The 17294-nt window shown below is 45.4% G+C and overlaps 1 protein-coding gene across 1 annotated transcript in view; it reads right to left on the reverse strand.

The window, feature by feature from the left end:
• ttc28 (tetratricopeptide repeat domain 28) overlaps nucleotides 1-17294 on the reverse strand; it is a 113101-nt gene continuing 95807 nt past the window's right edge. The window contains exons 18-34 of the mRNA XM_073478525.1: nucleotides 16382-16491; nucleotides 13933-14062; nucleotides 13533-13760; nucleotides 11942-12140; nucleotides 9936-10076; nucleotides 9216-9360; nucleotides 8952-9131; nucleotides 8270-8841; nucleotides 7945-8192; nucleotides 6896-7020; nucleotides 6346-6423; nucleotides 5346-5505; nucleotides 5021-5097; nucleotides 3182-3311; nucleotides 2851-2958; nucleotides 2096-2735; nucleotides 1-1843 (exon numbers count right to left, since the gene is read on the reverse strand). Of these exons, the coding sequence (XP_073334626.1) occupies nucleotides 733-1843; nucleotides 2096-2735; nucleotides 2851-2958; nucleotides 3182-3311; nucleotides 5021-5097; nucleotides 5346-5505; nucleotides 6346-6423; nucleotides 6896-7020; nucleotides 7945-8192; nucleotides 8270-8841; nucleotides 8952-9131; nucleotides 9216-9360; nucleotides 9936-10076; nucleotides 11942-12140; nucleotides 13533-13760; nucleotides 13933-14062; nucleotides 16382-16491 (4382 nt within the window). The 3' untranslated portion in view covers nucleotides 1-732. The remainder of the gene's footprint in view (nucleotides 1844-2095; nucleotides 2736-2850; nucleotides 2959-3181; nucleotides 3312-5020; nucleotides 5098-5345; nucleotides 5506-6345; nucleotides 6424-6895; nucleotides 7021-7944; nucleotides 8193-8269; nucleotides 8842-8951; nucleotides 9132-9215; nucleotides 9361-9935; nucleotides 10077-11941; nucleotides 12141-13532; nucleotides 13761-13932; nucleotides 14063-16381; nucleotides 16492-17294) is intronic.

Below are 17294 nucleotides of genomic sequence, written 5' to 3' on the forward strand. Positions count from 1 at the left end.
ACAAGGAAAGGGACGTTTTTATTTGTCAACTTCTTGAGAATTGAGATATTTGTAAATAGTCTGGCACCGCTGCAAAAATGGTACATTATAAAGTCACTAACACACTGAACAGCAAGAGGTACCATGCTGACAACAATCACACATTAAATCAAACCTGCGTAAAAAATATCAAAATGTTTTCTTTGACTCGTTCCTCGGTTTTAATTGTCTTTATAAAACGTGTACTAATGACTGGAAAACACCGTTTTTACTTTACAAAATAAAAGACAACAATAAGCATTGATAATGACGTTTAACAATAATTATTACACGATAAATCAAGGGGCAAAATCCAGGTCAACTTACACAAACATAGCGAGCATTTAGGTCGACATAACACGTTCTCCTTTTTTCTTCAGGCATTCAGTCAACAGGCTGTGAGTACAGTACATGGAGGCATTGAGACACATGCTCTCTAGTCAGTCGTGAAAACACAAGTACAGCCAGGGACTCGACACTTTTTGTCCTTCCAGCTCTCTCCAGAAGAAGGCACAGTCATCACATTCAAATCATTTACATCCCTTCACAAAAAAGTCATGACATGTAAAATCACCGTCAGTATGAAACAGTACTTTTTCTTTTAAATCTTGTCTTCAGCAGGTATTGCTAAAAAATGTGGTAGCTGACAAACGGACAGCTTCTGTCAGAGTACAAACACCCAAAAAAATGAAACAGAAGATTTCAGTTTAACTCTCAACATTTAGACGATGGAAAGAAATGCCCGGGTGAGATAAACTTGTAGCCGTTCCCAGAGGGAAGCTTGATGCCTCCTTTAGAGTTTGTGGGAGCGTTAGAAGATGGAGGTTGAGGCGGTTTAGCCTCCAGTTTTTTGTGACCGTTCGGTCGGTCGCCAGTGTTGTGCTCCTCAGATCCCTCTGGGTTTTTGCTCGCAGGCTCGTGTCTCGGTGAGAGATTAAGCAAACCCAAAACATCTTTCTGAACTGTACTCATTTTTTTATTCCCACCTCGGAGTAAACTGGCAGGGCAGGGCCCCTCGTGTTTCTGGCCCGCGTTGGCCCAGAAGGTTTTTAAATGATGAATGGCCTGGACTTTATTATCCTGTCTTGACTGGTTCAGTTCGGGGGTGTTCGCGGGGCTGGAGGAGGCTGAGACGGAGCCTGTGGAGGAATAGGAAAGGGCCGGCGACGGGGCGCTGTTAGCGGGAGAGTGTGAGGGTGAGATGTGGGTGGAGTAAGGTGAGGTAGGGTACTTCAGTTTGAGCTGAGCCTGCGAGTGAACATCTGGGGTGAAAGGTGGTGAACGCTGCTCCTTCACAGATAAAGAAGGAGAGGAGTGAGCTGGGCTGTTGTAGCCGGAGCTGATTTTCTGCAGCGACGAGGAGCGGGACGGTGGTTTGGGTCGAGTCGGGGGAGGCGTTGACACAGAGGTGGAGAGGGGTGAGAGGTGAGCAGAGAGGGAGGGAGGAGAGGAGCAGGCCTTCAGACTTGCTCTGCTGGGTGGTCTGCTGAACGCGCTGGTCTCAGAGGGCTGAAACCCTCTCGCTCCTCCGGTGGGGCTCAGAGTCGGGGTTGAGGGAGTCGACAGAGAGGGCTGCCTGGCCTCTTCTCTCCCCTCGGGGCCCCTCAGCGTCTTCCCTCTCATGTTTCCTTTCTGCAGGCTCTCCACAGCTTGCATGTGGCTCTGGGTCTCCTCCAGAATCTTCTGGGCCAGTTCCTGAGGATCCAGTTGTCCCGCAGGCACCGTCCTCTCCTCCTGGGACTTGACCGTGCTGTCTGTCTCAGTACTCGACTGGTCCGACTCAGAGCTGCTGACCTTGCCTTTCTTGGTCCTCTGAGGTGATAAGCTGGGGAGAAAAGATGAAAAAAAGAAGCTGAATTTCCAGTTATATGACGTGAACTCATCTAGAGTAGGAAGAAGAGATATAAATAATGACATGTCACGTTTGTAACTGTTACACGACCTCTTAATTAACTGGAGAAGATACAGAGCTGCACAGTGAGTAAGTAACTCCGGGCACCCAAAATAAAAGTCCAGCACATTTTCTGCCTAAGAAGGAGGCTTGATATTTTTCTGACTGAACCAACACTGAACTTACACTTCCTGTTTGGGTTTGGGGCTGGCAGGAACCTTCAGGGGCAGCGGGGGAGCTTTAATCGGAGACGTAGGCGTGCTGATGCTTCCCTTGGAGGAAATGGTAACAGGGTACCCATGACCACCGGCAGCCCCTCTCCCAGCGCCGCCTCTGCCCTGTCTGTGTCCTGCAGGCAGCGGCAGCGTGTCACAGTCCCTCCTCCCTCGCCCTAAAGGCTCACTGCTTATAATGGAGTACCCCTCGTACTCCTCGTCCTCCCCTTCTCCTGCTAATCCTCCCCCGTGATTGGTCAGTTGACCTCTCTGCAGGCCTCCTGAATGGCGGTGCGAGGCGTACAGGCCGCCGCCCCCGCGAGGTCTATCTAGGTCCTGCTGATGTGAGCGCTGGCTGATGATGTCGCTTCCTGCGGGCTCGGGTCGAGACAGGAAACTGAGGGAGGAGGCGAGGGAGCTGAGGCTGTAGACGGAGATGGCGTCGCAGGAGAGGTTGTCGGGGCAGACTGGGGGCAGGAAGGAGGGCTGAGGTGGGTAACAGCCAAAGGAGAGGGGCAGAGAGTGAGGCTGGGAGGCCGACTGGGAGGACGACAGAGACTCCAGGGAGGACGAACTGTCCATGGAGAGGCGCTTGGGAAGCTCTGTGGAGTCTGAAAGAAGAGAGGAAGCGACTTCATTTATTAGGTTGGCATAGAGAATAAGATTTAGAAGTTTTTTAGTTTTAAAGAAGTCGTTAAAAAGTCCAAAGTTTTGAATTATACTTACCAAAAAGTGCAAGAAGAGACTGGAGAGCAAAATGCATGGTGCGCCTGCTGGCCTGCTTTCCAGTCTTCAGCACGACCTCCTCCTGACCCACCTCACACAGATCGAAACCTGACAGAGAGACAGGAGAAGAACGTCACTACCTTCATTTATTCAAGTACTGTACTCGACTACACATTTGAGGTACTTTTATTTCCATTTTATGCTGATTTATACGTCTAAGTCTTGATCATTTCAGAGGGAAATATTGTGCATTTTACTCTTATCTCGTCTGATGTGTTTGTAGCAATTATTTTCATTTCAGAATAAAAGTGAAGTGGTTTTATTGTCTCACCGAGCGCAGCCAGGAACTCGTGACAGCCTGGAAGCCTCCAGAGCTGCACACTTATCGACACTTGGATGGGAGCCAGTGAAAAGTCTTGGTCTTTGTCGTTCGACTGCAACTGCACCAGCACCTGGTGAAGCTTTGGAGAGGGAAGACAGCAAAAAATGATGATGTAACAGCTGCGATACATGAAAGTTCAACGTTTTGAAACAGCAAATATCATGAACACGTGAGATCCAAGCAAAACAAGCATCGATGCAGCACCCACATCACAAAGATCCTTCATATGAAACATTCGGCTGATTGTTCTCATCTCTGCGTCTTCTTTGATCAGTTTTACATTTTCTTTGAGCTCAAGTCTGTTATCATGAATCACTTACCATTCCCACCATGCTTTTAACCGCCTTTGTGAGGTGGGTATGAGAGAAGAGGAAACACAACTTTAGTGGTTTGTTTGTGCAGAAGTGTTTGGGTTTGAGTCACTGCACACGCAGCCATGCATGAAGGATGACTTCACTCATGCTGAATATGATACCGACCCTGTGTGGAGGCTCTCAGTTTTACAAAATTGTGATAAAATAAACAACGTGGGAGAGATGGATGTGAATAAATGCATGAAAAGTGAATAACTGTGAGCCAATCAGGAGCAAGATGAAGATGAAGAAGCTCGTGTCCAGGTCAGACAAGACGTGAAGGCAACAACACACATGCAGCGCTCAGATGTTTATATGTTCAATGAACCAGTGGTGGAAAGTAACTAAGTACATTTACTATACTTTTAGGGTGCTTTTATTTTACTTTGATAATACTTTTATGTGATGACACTTCTACTGAGCTACATCACTGAGAAAAATATTGTACTTTTTACTTTATTACATTCATTTGACAGCTACTATTTTCAGATTTAAATTTGCATCCTTAAAATTAAACCAGTGTTGTTGACAAATAATTTGTGTCTAGCTGGGGTCAGTTATTTCATTTAACATACAGTTTGAAGCTTCAAGAGGTAAAATAATTAAATATTTTATAACAGAGAAAAGATTTGAGAAAAGTCCAAAAACAGATTTGTGTTTTTTCTTCTCTCCTCTCCCCTGAATCATCTGACGACCCCCCATGACCTTTTGGAGTGGACTAAGTATGGACTATATGTATAATGGACTAAACTAACTAACTGTAAAAAAAATGTACTACTACTATAAAGTAGATCAAAACGTCTCCACCTGCAGCAGCTCCAACAGTGAAATGCTGCTCTCACACTGATGATCTAATAATGTCACAGGAGACATTTTAACTTGCACTTCACTTAAAGCACGACTTTATTTACATGGTTGTATTTTTTAATTAAAGCAGCGACATGGAGGTTTCATTTTGTGTTGTTTCTGGCGGTCCCTGCTGATAAAAAGCGATATGAGCACCGTCGCTTCCTGTTGTAAAAGATCTTGATGTGCAAGTGAAAGAAAGACGTTTTCAGTTTGCAACTCTGGTTTTGTGTCATCACGGCAGAAAAGTGTCCCCGGAGACACCTGCTGTATCTGATCTAACACAGAAGACATTTAGAGTATTTTGCCAGGTGTTTGTATGTCTGTCAGTCTGTGGACAGAGCAGACTTAGCACCATGATATCGTCACAAAACGTCACAGGTGTGTTGTTGAGATCAAAATGAAACAGCCAGTCTTCTCATTGTTGGTCTTGTTTGCTTACGTAGGTCATACAGAAGCAACAGTATTAAACCGAGACTGTTTCATAACTAGTTAAAAACTCTTTGTAGTATTTTTACATAAAGGATCTGAGTGTTTTTTCCACCACTGGCCTGAGCAACTGGTCCACTCGTACACAACCTGTCAGTACCTTATGGATGAGCTGCTCTCCAGCCTCAGATGTTGTGACCAGCTTACAGAGAGCCTGCAGAGCTGGAGGAGTCAGACCTGAGGACGTACAGAGGGTTAATCAGACCTTCAGGTAAAGATCATCATGCTACGATTTTAGATGTGCTAGCTTCATGAAAACAGTCTGAACTATTCTTCAGCTGATGTTAAAAACACAAACTAAACGTAGTTTCACAGCAGCGTCCTCACAGTTCCTGTACTGTGATCCTGCAGGGACTGAACAGGTTGTTATTCTACCAGTGTGACTGACACGTGTGACATTTTGAATAATGCAGAAGCTGTGGTACCGAGCAGCGACTGCAGGGTGGTGCTGCACTGCTGCAGACGATCCCCGGGGTCCGAGGTGGGGAAGAAAACCGCCGCGGGGAGACCGGCACCGCTGCCAGAGAAGTCCAACCTGAAACCCACCGCAGACAGGAGGGCCTGCCACCCGGGCACCCCGCCCACCTGAGAGAGGACACACATGCTTTTTACTCAAGCACCTGATGGAGGTAATTGTACTTTACTTGAGTATCTTTTACTTCACTACAGTCCCTCTTTATTCATAAATAGGTGTCGGTTTTGTGGAAAGTGTAAATTTTCTCCGAGCTCAGTGAAAATCCGATTTTAAGAGGCATCGTCTGTGACGTCAAAAACAGCTTTGAAGCCACTTCAACGTTGGTTCTCGAACTGGTTTCTAAACTAACAGAACGTGTTGTTCCCGTTGAAGCTAAGATATATTTATCACATATACACCCTGAAGATTTTCCAGCAAGTACAAAGAAACGGATGCTCATTAATTTCTGAAATGGAAAGATACTATAGGCCCTGACACTAGACGATGGATTAAGGAGATGTCTTGCACTGGAAAAACCTACTTACATAGTGAGATGCGGACGCCTCTCTTACACTTTATGAATGACTTGAGGATGTACGATGCCTGTGATTGGATGATTGTGCTTCTATTCTCAGTCTGGTTTAACTTGTGAATTTTGAGAATGTTGTGTAATTGTAGATGGGAGGGAGGGCTTCATATAGATGTCTGTTCTGTACATTCAATGAAAAAAAAGCCAATAAATATATTGTTGAAACAGCTCTGAAGCTGATCCTGGATCAATATTCAGTGTGTGATGTGGAAAACATGAAGCCTCCAGTACGCAAGCACTGGAATGGACTTCACAGTAAAGTTGGAGACATCATGTGTCGAGCAGTTAAACTTTAAACTTTGCATATTTATATATATTCTGACATATTTGATGCGAGAAAAGCAACAGGTGTGATTTTAAGGATTTAAATATATATACAAACCTTGTTCTCCACGCTTTGTTGCGACGTGTACATCGGGTTACACTGACCGCTCTGAATACGCTGCAGAGACTTCTCAACCTGTGAAGAGAAAGAGAGACAGTTCAAGATGCAGCTCGAGCTTCATGTGAGGACATTTGAGGACATTTGAGGGGCTAGAAGACGTCTCAGCAACATGCTCTGATGGAAGTCTGCCGATGATGATGGTGGAGATATGCTTTAGCAAATTTGTATTGATCCTGAGCTGAGTATAGTTTTATCTGATCCGTCTCAACAACATTAATTTAATTTGTCTTTCAGTAAATGGAAGAAAAGTCCTGCATTAAAACCATCAGCAGGACAGAAACAAAGAAAACTTGCTGATAAAAAGCAATTAATGGTGACTGTAGGGTCGGATGAGAGGAAGTGACACACTGTAACATCAACACGATTTTAAAGCTGTTATTTTAAGTTAAATAAAGCTACATAATGTTGATTTAAGGTGTTAAATTAATGATAAAGTGTCGAGACTCAAATAAAAAGTGAGATTGTTGGTAATTTCAGTGTTTCTCACCAGGTGCAGCAGCACTCTGAGGGCGTCCCTGGCCCGCTCTGGGTACTGCAGGATCTCTGCCAGCGCCTGGCCGACCAGCGACATGGGGCTGTTCAGCTTCACGTCACAGCCAATCAGCATGTAGCCTGAGGAGAAAACAACACACACTGAGATACTGACGACATTTAAACACTGCATGAGGAGAAATTAACCCAACAGCTCTGTGAGACCGAGCTGAAACAAACCACAGCGCTGATATCAGTGAGACGCAGTTTGTCTCACCGTGGAACAAAATCCTAAATTGAGAGGAAATAATAGATTAAAGGGACAGTTCACCTAAAATCAAATATATTTCTCCTCTTTCCTGTAGAGATGTTTATCCATCTAGATTGTTTTCATGTGAGTTGCAGAGTTTAGCCACAGAGATGTCTCTACAAAAAATACATTTGAAAACTCAACAACAATGTCTCTTTTCAGAAATCATGACCTGGTTACCCATGATAATCCACAGACCTTGTTGTGAGCAGTTTCCTGTAGGAACTATTTTCTTTCTAACAAACTACAGCTGCCAACCGTATCACCACACAGTACATCTACTCAGGGACTACGAGCTAACTAATTTGTCTCAGGTCAGCCGAGGAGGACGCCATTAACGTTTACATCCCGTGCTGTAACGAACACGAGCCTTGAGGAGGATGGTGGGTGTGGTTTGGTAGACAGAAAGTAGTTCCTACATGAAACTGCTCACAACAAGGTCTGTGGATTATCTTGAGTAACCGGGTCATGAGTCCATGACTGTCATCTAGCTCCATTAGTTGATATCTCCAAAACTCTGTGTATGTAGATTTTGGGGTGAACTGTCCCTTTAACAACAGCAACAAATAAACCTTCTCAAGGTCCACTTATTAGCCTTTTCCAGAGCTTTCAAATGAATTTCATGGCAATTCATCAGCAGATAGAGATTCTCAGGTCACATGATGACAACTGAGAAAACTCCATCAGCTGATGAAGACGGTTAGAAGACGCTGAAAGCCAGTAAGTGGACCTCGAGTGTCGGTGTCCATGCTCACCAGCCCAGTTGGAGGGGTGTGAGAAGTGCTTGCTGCTCTGCAGCGTCTTCATGGCCTCCGTCAGAGCTGCGCTGGCTTTGGTCCCGTTGAGGAGGGCGGTGTAGAAGGTGTGCGTGAACAGTTTGGAGGCAGCTATCGGTACAGGCCACAGAGACACGCACACACACTGGACCCCCGCAGCCAGGAAGGCTCGGGTCAGACCCACCAGCCCGTCAGCTGTCACCCTGCTGCTGGACTCCGGGTACAACCTGAGGTGACAAGAGGTCAGAGGTCAGGCGGGTCGGTCAAACCTGACAGGCTGTGTGAAATCTGTGAAGGGTCATACCTCAGAACCACCAGTTTGACGCTCAAGCACAGGTCCAGTATGTCAGCAGCGGTGAGGAGGAAGTCCTGAAGCGACGGACTGTCGCACACACTCTCCACTTCACACACACTCTCTCCGTCGTCGCTCATTTCATCTGCTCTTCTCAGTCTCTCCGGGCTGCCGTGACTCTTAAACGAACTCCTCATCTTCCCGTCCTGACCCGCGGTCTCGCCCGAGGTCGACGCTCCGCACGGCGACTTCTCCCTGGGTCGACCAGCGGCCCCCTCGCCTCCGGCCTGCTCCTGGCTAGGGGCGAGGATCAGAGCGGCGAGCTTCCACGATATGTGAGTCGCAAAGTGAACGCACTCTGCCTGACTCAGAGCTGCGAGGACGCGCTCCTTCGTGGCGTTTGCTCCGATTAGAGGATGACATCCCAGCTGCTCCCCCAGCCAGAGAGCTTCATCCTGGGCTGAAGGTAGGGGGCCCCACAGCCAGCGGTCCATCACAGAGGGGGGCAGCCGAGGGGCACCGACCACCGCGGCTACTGAGCCTCCATCCGAGCAATGGAAGGGTCCGCCGCGACGAGGATGAGGCTGTGGGATGAACACAGATCATCAGATATGTTTTAAAGAGAAATTTGGACTCACAGAATGTGATGTGATGTTTACGATGACGATTTTTAAAAGAAATACGATTTGCGTACCTTGATTGTGGCTCCCAGGCTGTTTAACGAAGGTACAGAGATGAGGCTGAACCTTTCATAAAGGTACTCATTAGAGGAGCTGCCTTTGAGCAAGGCGAAGGGGATCAGGTACAGTTCTCCCTCCAACACCAGCACGAGCTGTCTGTGTCTGCCAACAGGTCCACTGCTGTGCATCAGACCCTGCAGAGAAAGAGGGCGGAGAGTCAAGTAAAGCATATTGAAATATACATAACACACACACACACACATACAGACAGTACGTACCCCTTCCATCGGTGCTATGAGTAAGTCATAAAGAGCTCGTAGAGGAGGTTTGCTGATGTTACTCGGTCTGCAAAGAGGAGATGATGAGCTGTCCTTCACTGGAGATACTGTGGCGCTGTACAGGCTCGTCATGCTCTGACAGCTCCTGCAAGAGGCATGAACACACACACGACATGACACACACAATACACACACTGAAATCAATGAAATAACTAGACTAACAATCCTCTCTCGTTTCCAGTGTTGCCTTCCTGCAACAACTCGCCTCGTGAGATTTCAGAGCGAGACTTCTCCTTGAGCGAGATTACCTGCTGATGTTTTCATCAGTGTTAACCACCCTATAATGCTAACATTAACTAATTATCACTTAAAAGGCTTAAAATGGCTGAAGCTGATGGGCATGTCATTAGTTTTACAGGTATCTGGTCATAAACCAAAGTACAGGACTAATTCAAACTTTGACCTGATGAAGGCGCTTAATGAAAAAGTTAGGGAATCACAACTCAGCCTGAAGAGGACATACATTTGTGGACTAAATGCCATGACAATATATCCAATAGTTGTTGAGATATTTCCCTCAAAATCATCATGACTCATCCTCTGGGGAACATGAATGTCTGTGGCAAATGTCAAGTTAATCCATCCAGTAATCTTTGAGATATTTCAGTCAGAAACAAAGTGGTGGACTGGCCGCTCTCCTGTGTAAGACCAGAATCAGACCTGTTGAAGAGGTTGTTTCTGGACACCATGCGGAGGTAACCCGTCGGGTCGGTGGCTGAGGTGAGTTTGTTGTTCAGCTCCTCAAACTGTTGCTCCAACAGATCCCCGGCTTCGCTCTCCGTCTCGCTGCTGGAGCAAACTCTGTGAAGTGACACAGGAAACAGAAACGTTTCAGAACATCGAGCCACAAAACCGGTTTGTTTTCTTCTTTATTTGCGTCATTAGCTGAAATAATCGTCAAAAGAAAATGCAGTGAATGCTTGTTTCCCTCCAGCAGGGATGTTTTGAGGACACATTTTAACTCTGAAGATAAAACAGGACGTGAGAGGCGAGTAAGGTAATAATATTTCTCATGAAATGATAAATAATGTTGCAGCGCAGCCTCGTGCTGGCAGCGACACCTCTTTAAGAGTCGTTTCACAGCAGTAATGACAGGACTCTGGCTTTATGTACCGGACTGATGGCGCTCAGAGTTTCCCAATAGCTAAAAACATTACTTTTTATGGAATCCTCTGGCTGCACTTTTCACAGCTTGGAGGTTTGATTTGTGTTAAAATAGCCGTTTCTGCTGCTCGAGGGTAGTAAAACTCTACTGGTGGGTTGGAAAAGCGTTTTTAATGCTGCGTATGTGAAAACACTTTTTATGTGCTGTGGATGAGCAGGATTCATAATCATCACACACAAATGAAGGGAGACTCCAGGCCCGCCACAGCTTTAGCACACACACACACACACACACACACACACACACACACAGAGAGAGAGACAAACACACACACATGCGACAGACGTAATGAATGGCTGCTGGCTGCAGTAACAACACTGCAGTGGTTTTCACAGAAAGTTGAGATGCAGTTGTGTGTGTGTGTGTGTGTGTGTGTGTGTGTGTGTGTGTGTGTGTGTGTGGTGGTGGGGGGGCTATCTGCTGACATGACACATGGTAGTGATTTACAAAGTCGTCCAGTTGTGCCAACCAAGGCCCGAAAGCTGCGGGCAGGATAATTGAGAGTAAGGAAATATGGCAGCAGAGAGCCGGAGAAGAGGAAGACGGACGGCGTGCAGCGTGAGGCTCCTCTGTCTTGTTTCGCTCCCTCGAGTTTTAATGAACGACGGCGTGCAGTAATAAAACTAGAGAGGCTACAGGCTACGCTAGCTGCTCTGTGAGGCTGCACAGCCGAGACAACAGGCTCTCAGTGAGGATGCTAACATGGCAGGTATAATGTTTACCATGCTCACTGTCTCAGTTGAGTCTGTTAGCACGCTAACATTACAGAACAGCTGAGGCTGATGGGAATGTGGCATCAGTTTTGCAGGTATTTCAGATATTCTGTCAATGAAACGTGTAAACTGTGATTTTGTTGTTCTGTTTCTGTGCATGCACCATCTACTGCATCCTCCGCGTCCTGTGAGAGGGATCCCTCCTCTGTGGCTCTTCCTGAGGTTTCTTTCTCGAGGTTTTTTGAGCTATATATATATTAAAACACTGAATATCAGATCAGATACTCAAAGTACACAGTGTGAACATACATGTAGATATATGTATATACTTTGGTAAAAGTGAAAGTCACCCATAAGAAGTATCTGATATCAAAAGTACAAGTAAAGTAACATTACACATATATTTACACTTTACATTAACATTTATTGCCAGAAAATTACTTTTGATATTTTAGCTGATTTCATGTCAGATACTTTAAGACTTTTACTCAAGTACTATTCGTATGGGTGACTTTCAGTATGACTTTTGGGTACTGTTTATAACACTGGTCTTTGGTCATGAAATTTAAATTTTGCCCTTGAAGTTAACAAATCACCTGAGTCAGTCCTGAGGGGAACAAGAACGTGTGAAACAAGTTTTATGACCATCTATTCAACGGTTTCTGAAACATTTTACACAAAACCACAGATGTGAACCTCACGGTGGTGCCAGAGGAAAAGTCAGGTCTTCTATGTTTTATGTGCATGTTGTTCATGACAGAATCAGATAAAAAATAAAAAAGACAAACCTGCTGTAGTGGCTGTCGACTCCCAGAGCCTCTCTGGCGTTGCAGATGTACTGCTCCAGAGACAGAGGACCTCCACCTGCTCCTCCTCCTCCTCCTCCTCCTCCTCCTCTCTCGCTCTGCGGGCTCCCACCACCATCCTGAAACTCCGACACATCCACCCCAGACTCTCCGAGATACACCTCGTTAAACTTCACGATACCTGTTGTAACATTTTAAGAAGAGCGTGAGAGAAGAAGTCCGCGCTGCGCTACATAAAACATGAACGGGATCAAGTCTGAAGCCCGAACAAACAAGTGATGGAGCCACAAATATGAAGCTCCCTTGAGGGCGACCTTAGAGGAAAGGACATGTGGTCATTAAGGTCAAAAACAGATTAAATGTCGAAGGTTTATTCCCCCCCGCCCCCGGAAATGTCATAACAATTAGATTTTTATGAGATATGTGCACACGTTGTTGACATTTCGGCCTGAGGGTGGCGCAAGAGGGGAGATCAAAGTGAGTCCAAAGTAAAAGAGTTCATCCGCCGAGGAGAACGAGCGCGCTCAGTAAATGTCATGACATCAATCCATTAGACTCTGGCACAGTCACAGAAGCACTTCAGGGCCGTCCTGCTGTGAGATTTCCTGCTGCGTTTGAGGGATCTTTGTGGAGTTTTGAGCCAAATCTGCAGCCAGGAGGCTGAATCACAGGTTAGAAACCCCCCAAAATACTTCACATGTTTTCTCCAACATAAACTGCAGCACAAGCGAGTGTAAACCAACCGTAATGTCACCCGTTTGTTTGTGGAGCGACCGTTCTGAAGCCTCGAATTTGGCTTCACAGTTGTCATTATTATGGATTATATGAATTATGGATTATTTTTATTTGGCATCATTGCACGCCGTAAAATAAGTAAGAAGACGTAAACAGACAGAGAGGGAGACTGGAATGGGGAGAAAGGCGTGTTAGTGTCTCATATCTGCAGAGATTTTCTTATTTTCTCACTTTGTTGCTGCTCGGGACGCTTTACCAACCCAAAATGTGGCTATTTGACGTCCTGGGAATGAGACTCAACAATCAACTATCTTTGTGGTGCGTTCAGGCATTAAATGCAAAACATTAAGTTGTTTCTTTCCTTGTAAAAAGTATCAGTTAGTCACACCATCGCTGCACCAGCCCGCATGCTTCAGTGCCAACTCTTGCTGCCCATTTAAACAAACTGTTACACTTCATTTATGAAAGAAGACAACATTTAATTGATGGGAAACAAATCCCCAGACTCCCTTAAAAAAAACCTCAATTTTGTGAGTCGTTGCGAAGAAGAAACTTTATAAGTGTTGTGAATCGCTGTGTCTGACAAATTCTTAACTATCCGGGTCTTCTTGTAAATTCGGCATTTGTTCTTCCTTCCTTTGTGTAAAAAAACCTTGGTTGTCCCAGTGATGTACGTGTTTATTTGCACGTAGAGGGGGGAAGTGAGATCTGATTGAAAGTGGTCACACAAGACGCAGGTTAATGCCAGTGAAATATGAATTATTACAGTGTAGTTTTAATGTAATTTACAAGGCATTTCCTACCTTTAACTGTGTGATGTGTTGAGGTGTGTGTGTACCTGTCCCTGGAGATATCAGCCAGCTGTACAGAAAGCCTCCAGCCAGAGAATAGTACAGGACCATGGCCCTCTGACCGTTGACCGTCTCCAGGATGTGCTCCACAGTCACGGGGATGTAAGGGTCGGCGCTCGCCGCTTGCTGACTTCCTTTCTGGCGTTCAACCAGCAGATCGGCGAAGGCACGTGTTCGCCCTCGCTCTGCGATGGCCAGCGCCTCATCGTGCCGGCCTTGGATGTAAACACACAGGGTTGTTAATAAATAACAACAATAAACAAACATGCTGACATCAGGTGACGATCTGTGCATCGCTAATGAGCACAGAGAGAGAGAGAGAGAGCGAAAATGAGAGAGGCACCACAAAATAACAAGACAACAGGGGAGGTAGGACAGTTAATTCACCGAGGCTGACGAGGACCCTCTGGAGAGCCTGGTACGAGCTGGTTTGCAGATCAAACAGAGAGAGCTTGTAATCCGTACTGTGCTGCGTCTCATGACGAATCGTCTCAAACAACACGGACGCTCTGTACAGCTGAAACACAGCAAACACACAACACGTTAATACTTATACACATGATACATACACACACACAGAGTACAGATCTACAGTTTGCTCGGTACACAAACGTCACAACATCGTGATTTTAACAGGTTTATTCAGTGAAAATTAAAACTTTTACGCAGCAGTGTTCATTCCTACTAATTGTGAATCATATTGCATAATATTATCGGTCAACATAACCTCAATATTATTGTTTTAAACCACTTTGTGCAGTAGTGTTGTGCACAGTGTCGCTAGTTTTGAGATTTGTTGACTGTGGATCTATTTTTAATACTCAGGAAAGTCATTCGGTGTCTGCATCTGCTGTATTCCTCCACTTATTTCAGGATTTTCCTTCAGCCTGTCACCTGTCTGTTCATATAAAACACATTATTTTTAACGCAGGATGACCTGAAAGCTCCTGCTGTTACTATAGTAACCACTGGGGGGCACTATAACATACACAAAAACCTGAAGAATTAGGAGTTGTGATGCTTCTTCTCTCTATCAAACTGGAACAAGAGCTCACAGCAAGGAAAGTTACTCAAACCTGTGCCTGTGACAGTACTGTAGGATCTGGATCACTTCACATGTACCCAGCGGTGCAGGAAGTACTCTGATATGTCACATACAAGTACTAAAAAGTATACGAATACCTCTGTGAGGAAATGATCCAATACAAGTAAAAGTCCTGGATTCAACCTTGAGCTTTGACCTCAGTATGAGGAGTGGACTTCACCAGGTGAGCTATTTATCAGAACCACGAGAAGTTTTTCAGACGTCTTAAAATCACATTGTGAAAACTTTGATGTTGGACGTCACTCAGACATCAACAGTGAACGTTGAAAAGACGTCTTTCTTTCTGGCTCTCCACAGGACGTCTTCTCAGCGTCCTCAAAGACGTTTTCTGGATGTGTTTCTGCTCAGTGGGTCGTCACTAAAGCTGTCAGATAAACGTAGCGGTAAACACAACACTGTTTCACTCTGACACACAGCAGAGCAGAAGTAAGTAGAAGCAGGATAAAATGGGAATAATGAGGTAAAGTGTGTCGGAGCTTCTGCTTTGCATTAGTGAAATCGTCCTGTTGTAGACGTTTCACTGCAGGAGTGCAGATATTTCTGTTTTAGCTGCTTACACTGCATCATTTTTGCATTTCTAGGATATTATATATATTTTGGCTTAGAGGGGAAAACTTTTATTTTACTTTGTGTCTAATGGAAAAAACACATTATCATACCGTCCATGGCTGCAGCACCTCTATTCACCCTCCGTCTGAACATTCATTTAGTTAAGATCACTTAGTATTCTCTGTTTTTTTTCAGTTTTCTGTCCCAGTTTGGTTTTCTGTGGGTTTAGGCAACTAAAAAAACTTGGCCTGGGTTAAAATATACCCTTTGAAAACGTTAAGCATGTGTTTGAGAGGATCATATAATTGACGACTGGTAAAAGGAGCGACTCTCCTGGAGAAGCTTACCCACACCCTTCAGGACGGTTACGAAAGGATTTGTCAGAATATTGCAACCAGTGTTGGACGAGTTTGACTCCTCTGGACTGGACTTCACTCAACCTAATTAAAAATTTACACTGGAAGTGACAAAGGCATATCTTCAGAATATGAATGTAATTATCTTATAAGCTGCAAGCTGTGTCGCCTCCTCCTCCTCCTCCTCCTCCTCCTCTCTTTTCACTCAGGCTCCCTCCTGATGGACCTCGGGCCCCTGGGACCATCTACCTCTCCTGGCTCCTGCTGCCTCACATATTGACGGATCTGGATCGTCACACCCTGGGCTCCACTGGCTCATCGCTCTCCTCTGTTTCAATATCTCCTTATATCTGTATTTCTGTAAAGTTTGATGCCTCTTGACTCTGATCTTCTCTGTTTTACTGCTAATTATCCTGTGTGTCCTGCCCTCTTACAGATTTTGTTCTTTCTCTTCTCATTGAAAGTTTTTCCCCAAAAACGTCTGAGTGCATCTTTAATCATGATGTTGCTCAACCCTGACCCTTCAGGAACAACTCCAACATGGACCTACAACAAGTGCAGGACTTGTTTTTTAGTTTTTCATAAAGAAACTCAGAGATGAGTGAAGCTCTGTGAAGAATGAAGCAGCTGGTTTTATTCTAAAAATGGGACGAACATCCAAAACATCCCAACAGCACAGCAATAAATCCCTGATCCTGTCTTCACACTACACGTGAACAATAGCTTCTGAGGAAAGCTAAGACGCTGTAGAGATGCAGCTGTGAGTGCACACACACACACACACACACACACACACACACACACACACACACACACACACACACACCTGGTGTTGAGCCTCCTCCAGGTTTCCGCTGGCCCACAGAGACAGGCCGAGGCGATGGCGTATCTTAGCTTCGTCTTCTCTCCGACCCAACTGCTCTGCCAGACGCAGACCTGAGGAGAAGAAGGACGGACGGACAGACAGAAGATCAGACGCCGGCTGCTGGAGGCTGATGTGAAAATCAGCTCTTTGAAAGCACTTCATGACAACTGTTGCTGCATTTGAAGTGAACTTGAACTGAGCCCAGGGCGCTCGCACTCTCCTTTTCTTTGCCTCTCATTGTTCCTCTTGTCTTCCCGAGCTCTCCGGTCTTCTTATCTGACTCCAATTCAAAGTTTTTTCAATCTGCTCCTCAAATTGTCTCAGATGTGTTTCATCTCCCCTGCTGTGCAGGAGCAGACAGTCGCGGCAGGTTGTAATTAGATCTCATTAGACTCTCAGATTTAGCTGAATCTCGTCAAACATCGAGTTTTGATTTACGCTCTTGTCTGTCTGGCCCTGTGAAGTTCTGTATCTGTGTTGCTTTCCATCAGTTGGGGAGGTTAATTGGAGGCGCTCCTCGTTTCGAATGTTTTTTCTCCGGCTCCGTCCTCACTTCAACTCTGAGACGAATTCCTCGTTGCTTGTTGAGTTAATGATCAATTAAAATCCAAGAGGAGCTGCGAGTAAAGTGACAAACCGTGACCGCGTCTTACAGGCCGACGGAGCCTGAAGGAGTTCATGAATGAAACCAAACATCCACGACATGAGTTTTTACTTTGTCTCCGTCCATCTGCATGTTCAAGTGTGCTGCTACATACAGGAGGAAACAAGGAAGCAGACAGTTTTAAAACACTGAGCGATGAGAGACGTGTGTGTGTGTTTCAGAGTTAGTTAGAGAAGAAGTTAAATCAAACAGGATTATTAACAGCAAGCT

Source organism: Pagrus major, chromosome 12, assembly GCF_040436345.1.
Source record: "Pagrus major chromosome 12, Pma_NU_1.0".
NCBI lineage: Eukaryota > Metazoa > Chordata > Actinopteri > Spariformes > Sparidae > Pagrus > Pagrus major.